At 40.4% G+C, this 17,880-nt stretch overlaps 1 protein-coding gene across 2 annotated transcripts; it reads left to right on the top strand.

Moving 5' to 3' along the window:
• Positions 1-397: 397 nt before the first annotated feature.
• Positions 398-14,963, top strand: LOC115760913 (CDK5 and ABL1 enzyme substrate 2). Of its 2 annotated transcripts, XM_030702488.1 has the most exons (8): positions 398-1,455; positions 10,885-11,280; positions 11,345-11,471; positions 11,536-11,684; positions 12,979-13,011; positions 13,290-13,407; positions 13,474-13,667; positions 14,191-14,963. In XM_030702488.1, the coding sequence occupies exons 1-8, from the start codon at positions 680-682 to the stop codon at positions 14,534-14,536; spliced, it is 2,139 nt and encodes a 712-aa protein (XP_030558348.1). In that variant the 5' UTR covers positions 398-679; the 3' UTR covers positions 14,537-14,963. The 2 variants fall into 2 exon arrangements, with proteins under 2 accessions (XP_030558348.1, XP_030558356.1); XM_030702496.1 differs by lacking the exon at positions 12,979-13,011.
• Positions 14,964-17,880: the final 2,917 nt, after the last annotated feature.

The raw sequence follows: 17,880 nt of genomic DNA on the forward strand, positions 1-17,880 counted from the left end.
TTCATGCAGTTCTTAGCAAGTGTATAAAAAGCTTGGGCTCGACATTGCATAGCTTTTCGTTCGGCTTTTATATGATTTTATTGATTTAAAGTTTACTGTTTTTTTTTATTTGCAGTCAATCTGGATGGACACCGTTTCAATTTTCCAATAAAAGTGCATAAATTGCGATAAATTCAAATTACTTTTTTTTATAAAAATTGTGTTGTTTGAGCTTTGGTATCAAAATGTCGCGTTCAAGTAGTTTGTTGTTTCATTCGGCTTCGAATTTAGAGACTAAGCAGTTTAACTGTTAACAAATTAAAACAATAAAAATAAAACAAACGAAATTATTCCATTCAAATATTAATGAAACTCTAAAAGCAACTAAATACAAATAATTTAAAAGCAAAAGAAAATAAATACACGAAACTAAAATATATAAAAAAAACTGTAACAAATTTGTGTGTGTGTGTGTTTCGGGTCTTTTGGGCAGTGCAATAAACATCAACGGGAAGTATTAAGCTGGAAAGTTCTGTAACTTTTTGACCACATTCCTCCACATAACGTATACCGTAACATAGGTCGCGCACTCTCGTCCTCTGACTCTCTCTCTGTCTCGCTCACACATACTCACTCAGTCAACTTGTCGTTTTCCAACACTCGATTGCATTTGTCAAGTGTGATAACGGTTAGGCGCCTAATGGCAAGTTCGCTCAACAAGACGAGACACAGGCGCAGATTGGCTGCGATCTCGTTTCTATCGAATATCTCATTAGATGGCACACACCGGGACACAAAATTTGGCGCAACATTCGGCAGCAGCGTCTGCACGCAACAGCAGCAGCAGAAGCATTACAACAACAACAACAGCAAAGGCAACGCAACGGCAGCGTTGGGACTCGGCGCCGGCGGCTATCATCAGCATTATCAACGAAATCATCAGCAGCGCAGCAGCCAACCACAGCAGCAGCAACAACAACAACAGCAGCAGCAGCAACAACAACACCAACAACAACAACAAAATCACCAACAACACCAGCAGCAGAATGGTAAGTGCGGCGGCAACGCAGCTGCGCTGCTACTCTGCAGCGCCGATGTGCACATGGGCAGCGGCAGCGATGCCGGCGCCGGCCTTTGCGGACTGGATGACTGCGCTTCCGCAGGAGTGGGCGGTGGCAGCGATGGTGATGGTTTTAGTGAAACTGAAAATATGGGTCAATACCTGATGAATGTGAGCGGACTGCCCTCCCAGGCTGAGAGACGCAACATAAAGCGGCCCACCTCCTGTGGCCGCCAGCAACAGCAGCACCAGCACCACCACCAGGCACCGGCCCCTGTCAACAATAAGCAGCGGCAGCAGCGTGGCGGCAGCGGCGGTTCCGGTGCCGAAAGCGGCAGCGATTCGGACAGCGTCAAGATACCACTAAAGGTCTCCAATTTGGGCAGCGGCCTTAAACTACTGCCACTAAGGGAACGGTAAGTGTTCCCGCTATGCTTTTATACTGTCTACTGTTCCCACATTCTGTAAGAGTGTGTTCACCATATTGTGTAAGAGTGAGTCTGTCCGTGTGTACGAACGCGGGAACAATAAGAGCTAGAGACTTTAAATTGGGAACGTACTTTTGAATCATCGCCCATTTCTAATTAATCGATACAAATCGATTGCCAAGTCAAGTCAAGAAGAAACTCATAAATAAACAGTTTTGTCATCACATATGGAACAGATATTGATGTTGGATTAGGATAGATCGAATATGAAAACCACGTTTTCAGGGTGTTTATTGCAAAATAGAAATTCGAATACTGAAATCGTATACTCTATTTGGCATTTGGTTGCAGCTAAGAACAATGTTTATGCCTGGCAAATTGTTTTGCGGCGTCGGTTGACGAATTACCGAGAATTCAGAAGTTGAGAAAATCGTGTATATATTGAGGATGAATTCCTGAAGATGATTTCCAATTCATGAGTCACGCAATGAGATCAATTAGACACGTTTATTGGATATGCTTGAAAAATCATTTTCCAATGTTGAAATTTCCGATTTAGTTCAGGCAATTGACACCTGGTGCTAAATTTGTTAACAAGCTCTGCGCAGCTATGAAAACAAGCAAGGCCAATATTTTCCAAAAAAATAAGCGTAATAATAATAATAATAATAAAGAAAACATTTGTTTGCCAACATCTTAAGTTTCCCACAGCTGTCTGACTAATATAATTTATATCATTGTCCGCGCTCGAAATATGTACAAATTATTTATATACACTTTTTTTTTTGGGGTGAATTGACGCAGCTGCCTCTGACGGGGCATAGTTGGATCGCAGGCAGATCTCTTCACAGCTCGCTAAATATACTAGTCCGATGCGGATTCACGCCGAGCGCGGCGCTGGCCATTCAAGGGGCCAACGTGTGCCAGTTCAATTAACGCAAATCAAAACGCCTCATTGAAAAGCGGGCCGCAAATTGGCCAGCGCCACAGCCGGTTGCATGTTGTTGTGCGGCAGGGGGGGGGGGGGGGGGGGGGGGGGGGTACACTCAATTTAGGCTTTTGTTGTAATTGTGACAAATGTGCCCACGGTTCCTCCGCCGATCCGCATGTTCCCCCAACTGCTCGGTCGTTAAATTTATTGTTTATTCGATTCGCTTTTTGGTTTGGTTTTTATTGCGAACCCCCCGCACGCAACAATGTGACAGTCATGGGCCACGCAACATTTCATAGTTGAAGAAAGGCATTTTATTTTCTTAAAATAAATATATTATTATAGACTATATGTGCAATCGAGCATCAACTGTTTCTTGATCATATTAGAATTCAAATTGCAGACATCAAGAAAACAAATCTCTTTTAGAGTTCATCAGCCTAAATTGTCAAAATGCAGTTTTTTGTACTAAAGTCGGTTAAAATTGTACTGAAAATCGAACTCTTAGGAATTTTTAAACCTATCTATCTTTTGGGATATTTTGTGTTTTATTTTGTATTTATTTCCAAGTCTGAATACTGATTTTGTTCCGGATTAGTTTGAAAACGAAAAACCATTTTTTTTTAAATTATTTTTTTTTTTTTTTTAAGACCCAAATAACTTCGATTCCAAGCATACTTGGTGTTTTGTAAAATTTCGAAAGGTGTCTCAATTATATATTTTTTTGATTTTTACTCAAATTACATTTTAGCGTATTTATTTATTATTGTTAAAAAGCTATATACCCTGTATAACGTATTTACAGTGGTAGGCATATTTATGTTAACCAACACTACTATTCTCTAACGGCTTTTGCTTAGTTCATCTGCATGGGATGACGACACATTGGTCATGCATTAAACAATGGTTAAAAATATATATGTACCTAATTGTACTACGTATGTTGCTCTCGTCCAAATAATGGTGTCGACCACTGTGCTTACTCATAAATTCATATTCGTGAGAGCGCACAAAGGACAAAGAAATTGCATGCAAAACGCATACAAACTGCCTTGAACCCAAAAACGGCTAGCCGGGCAGTCGCATTACACGTTATCTATCTCGCACTCGCTCTCGCTCGCACTTGCAGTGCCAGTGCAGCGCAAAGCTTTCGCCTCAATGTTAGCACATTGCTCAAGTTGCGTTAAGCTCGTCTAGACGCACTTTAATACACATGTACACAAGCACAGCTACATATATGTGTACGTACATGTATGTGTATGCTCACTTTGTTGTTATTGTTGCGCACTGCAATCCGTTGCGCTTTGACGAAGTGACCTTGTTTCTTATTCGCGCTTCGCCGACGCCTCTGCACTTGTCATCGTAGTTTGTTTTTGTTGTTCTTTTTTTGTTGGTTGATTTGTTTGTGCTGCATCTTTTGTGTCGTTCACCTGCTTCGCCTTCGTGCTGGTCGTAAATCTTATTCTCACATTTCTCATTACATTTGCCAGTGCTATGTTAGTTTACATAGATATTTTAGTGTGGCTGTCGCCAATTTATGCCAAATATACTTGATTCTCTGCCAATTGGCCTTTCAACGGGCTGGTCAGTCATTCAATTTCGTATATATATACTTATGTGTTTGGCTAAGACGTCAACAAATATTTGTTAAGAGCCTGTATTAAATTTCTTATCAAGCAAATGTTCTGGGTACAAACAATATTAACGGACAGCTGATTAGATTATAGCTAAACATGGTTTACTGGCTAAATCATGTAGAACCTTATCCAGAAACGTGAGTTGCGTCTTTTTTCTGAGTAACAATGCAATGATTCTCCAAATTATGTTAACTTTATATCAGCGCAAAGTTTAACTAGATAAGCGTTCAATAATAACCCGGTCTTCAATATCAAAACAAACCAAACCATAAGAAGAAGAAGAAGAAGAAGTGTACATCAACAATTTACCCACAAGGCTTCAATTACTTATTTTGTTATTTCCGTTTGACTATGTCAGCAACATTCCCGCAGAATGAAAACATAATTCGAGATGGCAAATCCCATACTCTAGGGAATGCTTCCTGTAAAAAAACAATCAAAAATGCTGCGCACGCGTGAAAGACAAATCCAATTTGTACATGCATATGTGTGTGTGTGTGTGCGTGTGTATGTATGTATGTATGGGTGTTTCTGTTAAATGGCAAAAATTGCAGAAAACTGCGACGCAAAAGGCCAAAGCAAAACAAAATCCAAACTACTTTGCGCCAGCTCATGTTATTGCTGTTGTTGTTTTCGCTGTCTTTCGAGTTTCGCATGAAAGTTGTTTTGATATTCGATATGTTTTTTAAAGTAAATGAATAAGGGTCAGCAAAAGAACCAAAACACGTAGCGTACGGAAACCTTGCCGAAAACGTAAACAAATTTTGGGTCGGCATTCTGTCTAACAAGTTGAGGTTCTCTGTCCCTCTCTATCTACCTTTCCCTTTCTTTGTTCCGCTCCAAAAAGCTTAAGCCAATTGCGTCATGCTTTTAATCTGATTAAACGCCCTGTTGGCAGCTTTCCTGTGAATCAAACGGCCATTTCCGTATATCCCGCTCGTAGTACTCAGTCTCAAGGACAAATTCAACCGCCGGGCCTGACATTGAAACAGGGCCAGAGCTTTAGAAGTCTGGCAACGCTAGGCGCCGCTCTCAGCTCCTGCGCGGCTTCGCTCAATGTCAATGTCAGGGTTGCCCGACACCGAAAACCTGTACCGGAATGGCGCAGCACGCGCAGCTTCTGTTCCCCTGATGCGCCCCTCTGCCGACCAGGCACTCGATGGCATCTCTTCAAACTGGGTAACCTTGAAGCAGGCTTCTTAGCGACGTAATATGAACCGGTTAGATTTCATGTTTGTTTGCCTGCTGCCGCCTGTTGTTTACTGCGAATCCTGGCAGCGATTTTTTGTCCTGTTGCATCACTTCAAGGTCATGTGGAAAGTTTTGCCATTCGAGAAAAGGGTTGCCAATTTCTGGGGGTTGCAAAATATGTGTCAGTAGAATAAAACATTTGAACGAATTAAAAGACAGGCATCTGCACACAAAAAGTAAACAAAAAGAAACAACTTTGTTGTTGTTTAGGTCAGATATTTGTAGGAAAACTAGGGCGTCTTCGACTAGGGAAGTTCATGTACCTGTACTTCTTCTTCCCTTAGAATAATTTATACATTTTGCGTAGAGTTCGATCTTTATGAAATTTATGGGATATGGGATATAGCAAAATTAAATAAATTTTTAAACTTTTTTAAACAATAATAAGGGTACAACGATCAGATCGAGTTTGTTTCCGATAACCGATAACTTACTCCGTTTCCAAGCAATCGATAAAAATCGATATCGATATCCTGTTTTTGGGCTATTTTGGTAAATAATAAGAGCTAGAGTCACCAAACTTGACATATAACATCTAAAATAGAATATATATATGCAGTTTATGTTGGAAGACGAGGGTTCAGGGTATCCCCTAGTCGGGAGCTCCCGACTAGAACCTCTTACTTGTTTTGAGATTGTCACGTTTATACAAACAGAAATGCCTAAATCGATTCAGCTTTGTTCATGGTAATCGTAAACTTTATGGGATCGGAGATCTGTAAGCCTTTCACAAAAGTTCAAGGCACAGAAAAGCGTATTCGTGACCTATTAGAGTATTTGCTGGCTAGTCTTAGGTTAGTTTAGAAAATTTATTGTCAATAAAAAAAGCTACAAAACATTGCGCAGTTTGTTTAACTGCCAATATCTATCCATATTTCATGGCATTTTCTCAAAATAATTACCAAGCTCTATGCGCTGACTCTCTGGCATTAGTTGGGTATTTATGTACCTGACCGTACATACAGTCATACGAAATGTTTATAGAAACAACTTTATAAGTTTGTCTTTGGCTTTGTGCTGTGGTCATCAGTTGTTGCTTTGTTGTTGATTCATTGTCGTCGCCATTCGCTTCGCCGAGCTGGACTGAAAGTATGAAAACCAAAAGAAACAACACGAAAACAATACCAAAACAAAGGGGCCAAACTCGATCGAACCGCTTTAAACCTCTTTCAGCCGATTGCGTACTTTCCGACTACGGAAAGAGTCTGAAATAACAGAGCATATGTATGGGCTGAAAGCTTCTCTCCGATAAGCGACAACAAACAGAGTCAACTTGTCATACATGTATGTATGTGTGTGTTGTTTTGAGGAGGCCCCGATTGGGTCTCTCTCTCTCTATACTTGATTATCAACATTGTTGTTATTATTATACTCGTTAGCCAAGTGAAAAGAGTTTATTGGTTTGCTGTCATGTCCGGTCTGAGTGAAGTCGCGAGAAGTTTGGAATGTATACTCGTGTTTTTCTGCTGATTATTTTATAATATATGAGATTTGTCCTATAGAACCCCGTCAAGTGAGATCCTGTGGCTGCCGCAGTTTAAGTCTTCCCTCTAGAGGGACAAACACCTGTAATGGGGCATCTAATTCTTGTTCTACCAGGAGAAGCAAGGCGCCTTGGATGAGTGGGCTGGGATAAGAATGAAGGCGTCCAAAGAATCTTTTGGCCTGCTGTCGAATTACGTCTCCTACTTTGGCAACTCCAGGGTCTCTCTCGATGTCCCTAGTACGCATATACCAGTATACTCGTCCATATTCGCGTTAAGTACTCTAAAGTACTCGAATTTAGAATGATGACTACTCAAAACAAGCTAGACTTGGAACGAGTATAACACAGTCGGTTGCACCACACTGTAAAATTCTATTTATTTATTTTTTGTTTTATCTATCGGCCATTGTTTTGGCAGCTTCTACGCAACGCAACAGGCCCCAAATCAGCTGGCTGATTACGAAAATGAACAACGACAATAAAACGAGCAAATAGCCCTAAATGTGTATACAGAGTATGTATGTGCCCAGATATGGACTTGTCTCGTTTTATGGACCTGCCGCGCTTATCTTTATCTGCGGCACATTTTAACGACTTTATGGCTGTCTGGCAGTTAATTCGCCTGATCTCTCTCTTGTAATCCACTTGATAAACATAGTTCCCATCATCCCTGGAGTTCTATTCTTGATTACGTTAACAACCTTCAATTGTTGCTATTTTCGTCATAAAATGCGTAAACAGGCCGTTTTTATAGCTCGTGCCTGATTAACTTATCAATATAAGTACTTCGTGAGACGCTTGCATCAATATGCACAAGCTTTTCTTTAGAAATATGTATATATTATTTGTGATATAATATATAAAAAACATTTGCGATGGCATAAAATGCATATTTACAATTTCTATAAATCTTCAATTCGAAATATTTCGCCTTTAAACTAAAGCTAAAAAAAATAATTGTATTAAATTCTTTTTGTTAATTTCAATTTGTTTTATGTGTTTTGTTGACACAACTTTTAATCGAGCAATGTCGAAGCACGTGAGACAAAAGCCACAAGTTTAACAATTAAACTTTCTATGTGTATGTACACACACACACACACACACACACACACACACACACACACACTGGAACATCTGTTTGTCAAGAACTCACCTACACGCTGATAAGATAAGAAAACAAAGAAAATAATTATTATCAGGCACATCGATGATAAGACAAACTGAATTGTATTAAGTTGATTTGATTGCCCTGTTTATTGAAATATTGATTATCAGCAGGGCAGCGTATAATTAAAACACAGAATACATTTCCTTTTTGGGGTGGGTACATCAACTATTTTATAAAACAAGCAAATTTTTATAGAACAATTTGATGAAAAACAAAGAAAACAATTCATAAAATATTAATATAATGTTTAATGTTGAAATTGGCGGAAATGGAAAAAAAAAATGTAGAACAAATATTTTCTTATTTGTTATTTAAAATCAAAAAATAAATATTTTTTAAAAATATTGTGCAAGGCTGTTCCGTTCCACAGATTTTTCTGATGCAATAGAAAAAATGCATTAGTTGTATAATAAATAAATATAGCGTAAACCAGAACTTATATTAATCTTCAATTAAATTATAATATTTAAGGGAATTCAAAATATTTAAAATTTAATAAATCCTTCAAGTTAAGTTCTCAAAGAAATATATATTATATAAATCTTAGCTGACAAAATATTCTTTAAGAATTTTAAACAGATTTGCGACATTAATACGCCTTTGTAAATTATATTATTGATTTATTGTTGAGCACAAATCAAACTATTCATTTATTCAGTAATGAAAGCTGCCATTAATTTAATTAGTCTAATCCAATTAGAAACCAATTTGTTTGCATTTGCATTCCAATTAGCCCGTTTGTTGGGAGTGGGAAAGATTTTCGAAATGTGTGTTTGAAATTTAAATATTGTTTGTGTGCGGCCCAGGCGCGCAGATGTCGCTAGGCAGCCTACAAAACGGTTGCCCAAACAGTTAAAAAAAAAAAAACAAAAAAAACTATTAAGAAATGCTTCCACACACACACACGTACGCACACAAGGTCTGCCACCTGCACTTATGTGTGTGTATGTGTGTTTGTAGCTGCTGCATTCGTCTCTCTTCTAGGGTTCCACTAGCCCTCTCTCACTCTCGCACGCTGCTAAACGTTACGCTATCGCCATCTAATCATCGCACAGTTTTGCTTTGTTATAATCTAACGGAAACTCTCTCACGCACTGGCTTGAGTTTTAGAGAGAGAGAGAGAGACAGCGCGCCGATAAGTTACATAAGCAACGCATATTTTCTATAGTGCGTGGCCTTTGAAGGTCTTCTTTTTCTTCAGTGTGCCACGCGTTTACATTCCATGTTAACATGTAAATAACACAATGAACGAATGTGTGTGCGTGTGTGTGTGTGTGTGTGGCATTTGGTGTTGGGTCTTCCCTTTGGTCTCTTCTGCTCTGCACATTTGGCTCTTAGCTGCTTGCTGCCGTCGCTGGGCGCCTATTCGAATACTCCAACTAATTAACGGGTTATGACAGGCTTGGCGCCACTTCATCATACGCATTATAATTCTGCCCCCCCCCCCCCCTCTACTTTCGCCTTCGCCAAGAGAGTTGCCTAATTAATGCAAACGGAATTTTCATGGAAATTCGTTGGCCCCAAGACACGCACGTGATTTCAGACAAATATTTGTGAGATTGGAATGATTTTGGGGCTCGTGTAACCTCGATCTATACCAATTATCTCAAGGTAATAGACCCGGCGCACAGAAATCAATAACAAGACGCTGCCCTTCAGCAGCTGCAGTCGTCTTCGAGTGTGTTTTTCATTATTCGTTGGAAACACTCGACAAACAAAATAGACAAAGAGCTCGCTAAGCCTCCTGATGATAAGTGCGTCTCTCGATCTTCGATGGCCCTGCGGCACAAATACTTACCTACATATTTTTGACTGCATTTTGCTGCGTGCCTGTGAAAATATCGATCGCCTCATTTGGGGTGTGTGCGTGCGTATGTGTGTGCTCTAGTTGAGATTTGAAGCAAATGTGAGAGAGCATTAAAAGAGGGAGAGAGAAAGATAGAGAGCTGCATTTGATCGTACTCCCGTTTCTTTTTTGTTGAATATACGCTTGATCTTGCTTAAAAAGATTCTTTTATTGTTTGTAAAACTTTCAAATATATAAACCTGCTCTTATTTTAGATTTGGATCGTGTACTCGGGGCTGTCACCTTTAGTAATGCCGCGTAAATGCAACTCTGTATATAATTTGTAAATATTTTCCAAAGCAATTGGAGATTTGAGTAATTTGTTTGATTGCCTTGTCGATAAAACGTTAATTCTCGAATTGCATCAGTTAAATATTTGTTTACCCCTTTCTTCGACATGTTTACATACGAAGTTTCCAGTTGAATGACAGCTGTTTAGACGAACGGCGAATTTACGTAGTATAAGTTTACGTAATCGCCAATTGTTTACCCGGTCGTTAGATTACTTTCCTTTAAGAGACTGCATGAATACCCTAAATGTTGCCCAACAAAGGTACAAAAAGTGTTTCGGGGTACTCCTCAGATTAATCTCAGTAGAACTCTTTGAAAGGCTGAGATCTTTAATAATGATCATTATTAGTCGTACAAGGAAAATTATTATATTATGTAATCCTAGCCTCGAGTCATTCACAATGACTTAAAAATTTCGAATCTAAAAGATATCTCTCAATGATTTATTTTGATTTTATTTTTGAGCAATAAAAACAAAACTCGCAAATAATGCTTGTGGCCTCAACTTTTTGAATACATTTGCAATTTTCAAAAAAGTTTTGGAAAAGATAATACAAATTGATTTTTTCCATATTATATACCCTTGTAGAATTCCATTGGATATTATAATTTTGTCATGAAAAGTGTAACACATAGAAGATGGCATCTCCGACAACATAAAGTATTTAAGTATCTCGTCTGTTGCCCTGAAAATTTGCATAGGTTCATTCTTTATGTTTTTTAAGATATTTGGATCAAACATTATAAGTTTATAAGTTTCACTATGTTCCTTAGTTTATTCTTTGAAAACATCTAACTTTGCAGAACCTTTAGCAATGGTGCCAGTGAGCAGAGCCTGCAGCCGGAGAGACGAGCGCGTCTAAATACGGCGCCTGGCATGCGAGGAGCGGCGGCGGCGGCGGCGGCGGCCAGCAATGCGAGCTTCATTGGAACTGGCGGCCTGAGGCGCAACTACAACATTCGCAGCGGATCGAGTGCCAGTCACATAACGGATGACAGCAGCACGGAGAGCTTGGCGCCGGCTGGCAACTTTGCGGGCAGTTTCCGCAACAGTCTCAGCAAATCCGTGCAAATTACCGACGGCCGCAAAGACCCGGGTCCGGGCCTGGGACAACGTGGTGAGCGCATGGTGTTGCTATCACGGAACGTGCCATTTGTTATATTCTCGGCGTTTCCGTACCACAAAGGCAAGAACGGACGGTAAGTGAATGTCGGACAATCCACGAAAATAACAAGTTTAACATGTGTCTGTCTGTCCATCTAGAGCTGAGTTCCGCAAGGAGGATCGTCGGCGTCGCAATACATCCACTTCACGCCCCTTGAGCTCTATCAACGATGCACCCTTTGATCCCTTCGATTTACTTGGCATACAGAAAGCTGAAAGCGGACAGGTTAGTTCCTTCCCCTCATCTGTTGAGCTGAACTTATCCAATTTTATTTACTACGCTTCTGCAGGACATTTCGTACGGACATTTACTTATACCATCCCGACAGTACGAGAAGGAGCGCAAGAAGCACGGCAATGCATCGACTAATCCCTCAATTTTCGATAATCAAATGGAGATAACGAGCACAGCGGCTCTTAGAAATCATGGCATAGCCAGGTTGGTGCCCATTTAAAGTCGACCTATAATATTTCATTATTTACATACAAAATTAATAATATCCCATTACCACATACACACATACACACACACATACATACATACATACATAAATTGTACAAATTAAGGACCTTATGCCTCAGCCATTAATCGGTTCACTGAAATGCAATCCAATTATCCCGGAATATAATTACAAATTGGTTCTTGAAATTCCGTGATACCCTGTAATCCATTAAAATGTTTCGAATTGCGGCTTCTGTTTATATAAATGTAATATTTATTGAAGTGTATTTCTTTTGAGATTTAGCAAGGCTAGCTTATTGTTGATTATGCAGACAAGTTCAACCGGGAGCTGCGAGCTCAACCTCCGAAACCAGACCCGACGTGAACTCGACAAAAACGAAGTCCGTCTTCTCACAAGTGCAGACGAACAGAAGCTATTCGACTTATACGATCTCCTCTTTTTGTTCCCAGTAAGAACAGAAGTCAGGGCAAGAGATCAGGTTTATTGGTTCTAAACGGTCTCATTATGACTCCTAACATCAACCAAATTACCAGGTCAAGAGAAGCTATAAATTATTCGCCTATTTACCAAGTTTAAGAATGGGAATCTCAGGATCTGAGTCGAAGAAATGGCGAATTATCGGTTGGGTTTGAGTCGAAAGACAATGCTTTGTTTTTACTATACCGGGAATAGGCCTGCCTAGGCCCATCTCTATTTCATAACTTATAACCATATCCCACTTACAAAAAGATCTTACTTTTACCGAACAGACCAATTAAAAGGTATAGGAACAATATGATGCCTCCTAATTAAAGGCACAACAAAGAACAGCAGATGACCGTCAATGAATAATGATTATTCCAAATTGTTTACATAGCTCATTAAAATGCGGCCAAATAAACAGCTTGTTAGTGTTTGCCTTATTCGCAGCGCTAAGCGAAATAATTTGGCAAAGCCCAGATATCAAAAATAAATGTTGTTTTGTCCACAACTCTGGGCATTATTTGCATTCGCTGACTGAACAAAATACCACAAATATATCGGGGGTTATGCTGAGACATGGGCATACGAAAAGGTCTCGCATGATTTGCGTACTTATTTTTTTGTGATTGCATAAAATGTTGGGCAATGCATTAATTTACATAATCGAGAAACAAGAGAGAGCTTAAAACCCAGTTCCATCCAATCAAAAAAGTTTATTATTGAAATACTTAATTATACACAAAGTTTCGATGCATTTTGTACCATTAACTTTTGCTAATCATAACGCTTTGCACTACTTCGTTTCAGCACAAAAACCATAACCAAACATCAAGGCAAATGGTAAATTTTTAAAGCAGCTAATAAGTAACAATCGATCGCGCCGATCTCAGCTATGGGACAGAACCCAATTCTATGACTGGCTCGCCCATAGCTCAGATATGCTGCAAAGCTTTAAAGTATCCTATATACCACTAACAAAATTCACACTTCACATTTGCACACATTAGAAAACTGGCAACGCTTCAACTAACCTGCTTACACTCACGCCTTTTCTAAGATCTATAATCCCAATACATATATACGTATAGCTCCTTAATCCATGCTTGATGCATTTACAGGTGCTTCACATACGAGAACAATAATCGCAACAATGCAGCGAGTCCTACACCCGACCTGAAGCTGGACATGGACATGGAGAGCATTATACTGAGCGGTGACTCGACGCGTGGTCTGCCGGTAAGATTATAAACTAAATAACTAAACATGGCTAGCTCTAACCCACATATCATTTTGTGCTTTCAGTATCAACAGTATTCGGCTAGCATTTTAGATGATCCCGAGCTCATTGCCGGCAAGCATCGCACTTTGCTAACGTTTACCTCGTACATGACTTCCGTAATTGACTATGTGCGTCCATCGGACCTAAAGAAGGAGCTCAATGACAAATTCCGGGAGAAGTTTCCTAGCATACAGCTTACCTTAAGCAAACTGAGAAGGTAGCTTGCCCCCCAACTATTGGTTCAGACAATTTTGGTATTCAAGGGATAGACTGATGATAATTGTTAATGATATTGCACATTGAACAATATTTGTCGGAAAAATTAGATCTGAATAAGCGATCAATGCGAACGCCTGTAAATTCAAATAGAATTCATTACAAATTTTGCTTAAATTCTCTATGAATTCTTTATTAAATATTGTTTTATACCAAAGCATTACTTCCAAATGCTTATTCCTGTAGGACACACATGATAAAAGGGATTATAGCTGAGCTTGATCTTGATATCTTAATTCACAGAAAGCATTTTCGTACACAAACTCATTTTCGATAGATTCTTGACTGAAGCTGATTAAATTTTGTTAATGTATTATCTTTCTTTTGAAAGATTGGAAAAACAAAACCAAATTCTTGAATGCCTCACTTATTCTAAGTATTATCTCTTTCTACCCTGATAGTACCAAAATGAATACGAGTAATTCCCTGTCATTGACCTCTATTAACTTTTATTTCATCCGCAGCATCAAGAGGGAAATGCGTCGCATTAACAAGCTGGACTCACGCATCGATTTGGTGACCATATCGCAGGCCTATGTTTACTTCGAGAAGCTAATTTTGGCCAATTTGATAAACAAGAGCAATCGCAAGCTTTGCGCCGGCGCCTGCCTGCTGCTTAGTGCCAAAATGAACGACGTCAAGGGGGATGCCCTGAAGAGCTTGATTGAAAAGACAGAGAATGTGTTTCGCCTGAATCGCAAGGAGCTCATCTCCTCGGAGTTCGCCGTGCTCGTCGCCCTCGAGTTCAGTCTGCATGTGCCAATGCATGAGGTGCTGCCGCATTACCAGCGCTTGCTCTACGAATCCTAGAATTGGCCCACGCGCTGCGCCGAAGGACGTCTGACGGCGGCAGCGCAGGCGGCGGTAGCCCTGGCAGCGGCTACCACCCGACATCATTTGCGCCGCAAGGGCAGTCGCAAGTAGCACCTGGCATACCTGTGGCATACTTTCCGGCTGGCCGCGAGCGTGCTAGTACTTATATTGCATATTTTCTTGGAGGTGGGAATTTTTATATATCTATGCGAAACAATTATTTAAGTAGCAGTTAAGTTTTGCTAAAGCAAAATAATGGACAAAAGATAGGCAATGGTAAAAAAAATACTTAAAACATATAATCCCCCCTAGACCTCTCCGGTAGTAGGCGCTTCCATACACAAAATAGCTGTTAAGTGTTTTTCTTTTAGCAAGTTATTAATTTTTTTATTTAACGTTTTGTTATAGATCAAGCATACTGAATAAATAAACTGACAAAATTATATATAATTGTGTAATATAATTAACATACGCAGCGGTAAACTGGAAAACACAGCTGACGCTATCAATTTCGGTTGGGTTCATTGCGGTAGCTGTTGTCACAGCTGTTGGGGGGCCCTTCCAACCTGACAATATTCAAATTCAAGCTGAGTTGCGCTCTCCACACGATCTCGGCCTCTTCGCATTGCTGCTAGCCGCATGAGCAAAGCTAACTAATCCGCCCCAACACGCCGCTCGTGTTGAGAGCTTTGCTGGTCTGAAGAAAATCCAAGCAACCCCATGGGGCGCGGAATAAATCACCCGATTATTTTGGCATACACATTACATAATACTCTGTGGCTCATCAATCAAAAATCAATAAATAATTTGCGATCGATTATTTGGCTGCGCAACAGGCGCCCAGCAGCCGGCGACAAGCTGAAAAAGAGTTCTGTTTGTGCGTCTATAAACAAATGCGGGCCACGATAACCCGAAAATAAAACAAACACACGTGCCCAGTTGGTCCCCGGCCCCGTATGCATTACATTGTTTGTTATTGTTGTTAACAGTTAATTCTGTTTATACCCTGTACACACAACAGCACAGCAGCAGGCATTTCCGACGCTAGTCGGTCTGTCCATGTAAGCTATCTTAGAAACTACAAGAATTCGGCATCATTTTATATGCAGTTTCTCATTTAGCTTATTTATGATTACAAATATGTTCCACCTTTACCCTGTAAAAATAAAATAAATTTAAAAAAAAACCGAGTTGACTAACAAAAACTTTCAGTAATGTCAATAAATACTGATGAACAGAAACGAGTATAATTGTGTGTTCCGGCACTTCCAACTTTGATGCAGGGTATTTCTTCGTTCGGCAACCGCGCACAAATCATTCTTGTTTGCTTTGATAAGACGTGTTGGTGTTTTTGTTGTAACTGATTTGGGCACCCAGCAAATGGGCAGAGGTTGCTGCTGCACACTGCGCAACACTGATTGTGAGCCAGTGTGTGCATGTGAGTTTCTACGCTTGTGTGAGTATGTTTATAATTGTGTGACCGCATGGGTGTGTTTAATGTGGACGGTGCGTTGCAGTGTAATCAGTTTTCGCCATATCAGCATAACCCGCGTCGCTATACTTGGCAAAAATGAATCGGTACGCCAGAGAATAAGAATCAGAACACAATATATATATTCAAGTAGGAGATATAGACACCTTACGTTTGTTTTATTTTATATTAAATTTTAAACATGCATGCAAAACTCTTCATTTTGTATTCTACTTTTCACAATGAATGACCAAAATCCAACAAAATCAAAACCTAGTCCATGCACGTATTGAAAAAACATGTGCTGCAAACTAATTAGTGTGCCTTTTGGTCACACTGACACACAAACACAACCATGCACGCAGGTAGACGTACATATACGTATGCATATAAAATGATATATGTGTGTAAACGCACACACACACACACACATGCTCATTGTCCAAAATACGTACAGCTGTTGCCTGCCACATGCTGTTGCATAATGAAAATGCTTAAAACTAATTAACGCAAAAGCAAAGCCGGAACCGAATCTGTTTACTCCCCCGCTCGCCATTGCCTTCTCTCTATCTCACTGTCCCCCACTCTATTTCATTCTCTGACGCCATCACTCTCGCTCTCTCTCTCTCTCTCTTCCTCTCTCCATTCGCCTGTGGTCGTCACCCTGCTGCTCTGCTAGCCTGATATTCGCGTCTGCTGCTTGTCTAGGCCGTAGCAGAACAGCAGCAGAAGTTTATTTATTACTCATTAGCACGCAAGACGACAGCGCAGCGCAGCGCAGCGACGTTGACGACTTTTGCCATCTTTAGCTCATTTATTAAGAACAAGCCCAGGCACGCGCCCAGCAAACGAACACACATATTAACACACACACACACACACACACACACACACACGCACACACAACTTATTCCTTAAATTTTCGTTTTTATTTCGTTCATTAAGTTGGCCGTTGCGCACTTTTCTGCCTCCCCCATTTTCACAACCCCCCCACACTGCGTTATCATTGTGGCCTTTGTTGTTGTTCGTTAACAGTTTTAGTCGTTGGCTCACTATTTAACTTTTCTGCCGCTGCCTCCGGAGTTGCCCTGTGCCCTGGCCAAGCGCTCGACGCTGATTGGAAAGTTCTGTCTGCATTTTCAGTAGCGACGTCCGCCGGTGACGCGTTTCTTTTGCTTTCGCAGCAGCAGCCGCTGCTGCTGCCGCTGCTGCTGCTACTATTGCTGCTGCTGCTGCTGCTGCTGCTGCTTCTGTTGCCTGTCTGCTGGCTGTGGTTTTCTGTGCGCCTGATACTGTGCGCCGAGTTAATTGGTTTGCAAACAAATTAACCAACGTGGGTGTGTACGTTTCCTAATTAGCAGCTTTTGTAATTAAATATGCCCGCAGCCATTCACACACACACACATACACGCACTCATGTGTACGGCCTCTCTCTCTCTATATATGTGTGTGTGTGTGTACAATGGCATAACGGTTCATGTGACTGTAAGGCGCAGTGGCAGCTACTGAGGGGGGCGCATTTCTAGCTAATGAACAGGCAATCCCCCTTTAAAGCACGTCCCAGTCGTGAGCGAGCGGGTGGCAGTTGGAAGGCGCAGTGGTTACAACGCTGACGTCCCGAATGAAAATGCATTTTAATTAGGGGTTTTTGTTGGCTTTTGTTTTTAGTACTTTTTTGTATGCTGCTGGTGCTGCGTTGCTTTAGCTTCGTTCATTAGTTGAATTGAGGCGCAGAGTTGCCAAGTTGCGCAGAATACCAAGAACAAAATGGTAAATCGGTTTTGAAGTAAGGTATCGCAAATTAAATCAAGTAGAATAATAGTTCCGATAGAAAGAATACAAATGCAGTAATCCTTAAAATAAATTTGTT

Source organism: Drosophila novamexicana, unplaced genomic scaffold, assembly GCF_003285875.2.
Source record: "Drosophila novamexicana strain 15010-1031.04,08,12 unplaced genomic scaffold, DnovRS2.1 tig00000008-arrow-pilon, whole genome shotgun sequence".
Taxonomy (NCBI): Eukaryota; Metazoa; Arthropoda; class Insecta; order Diptera; family Drosophilidae; genus Drosophila; species Drosophila novamexicana.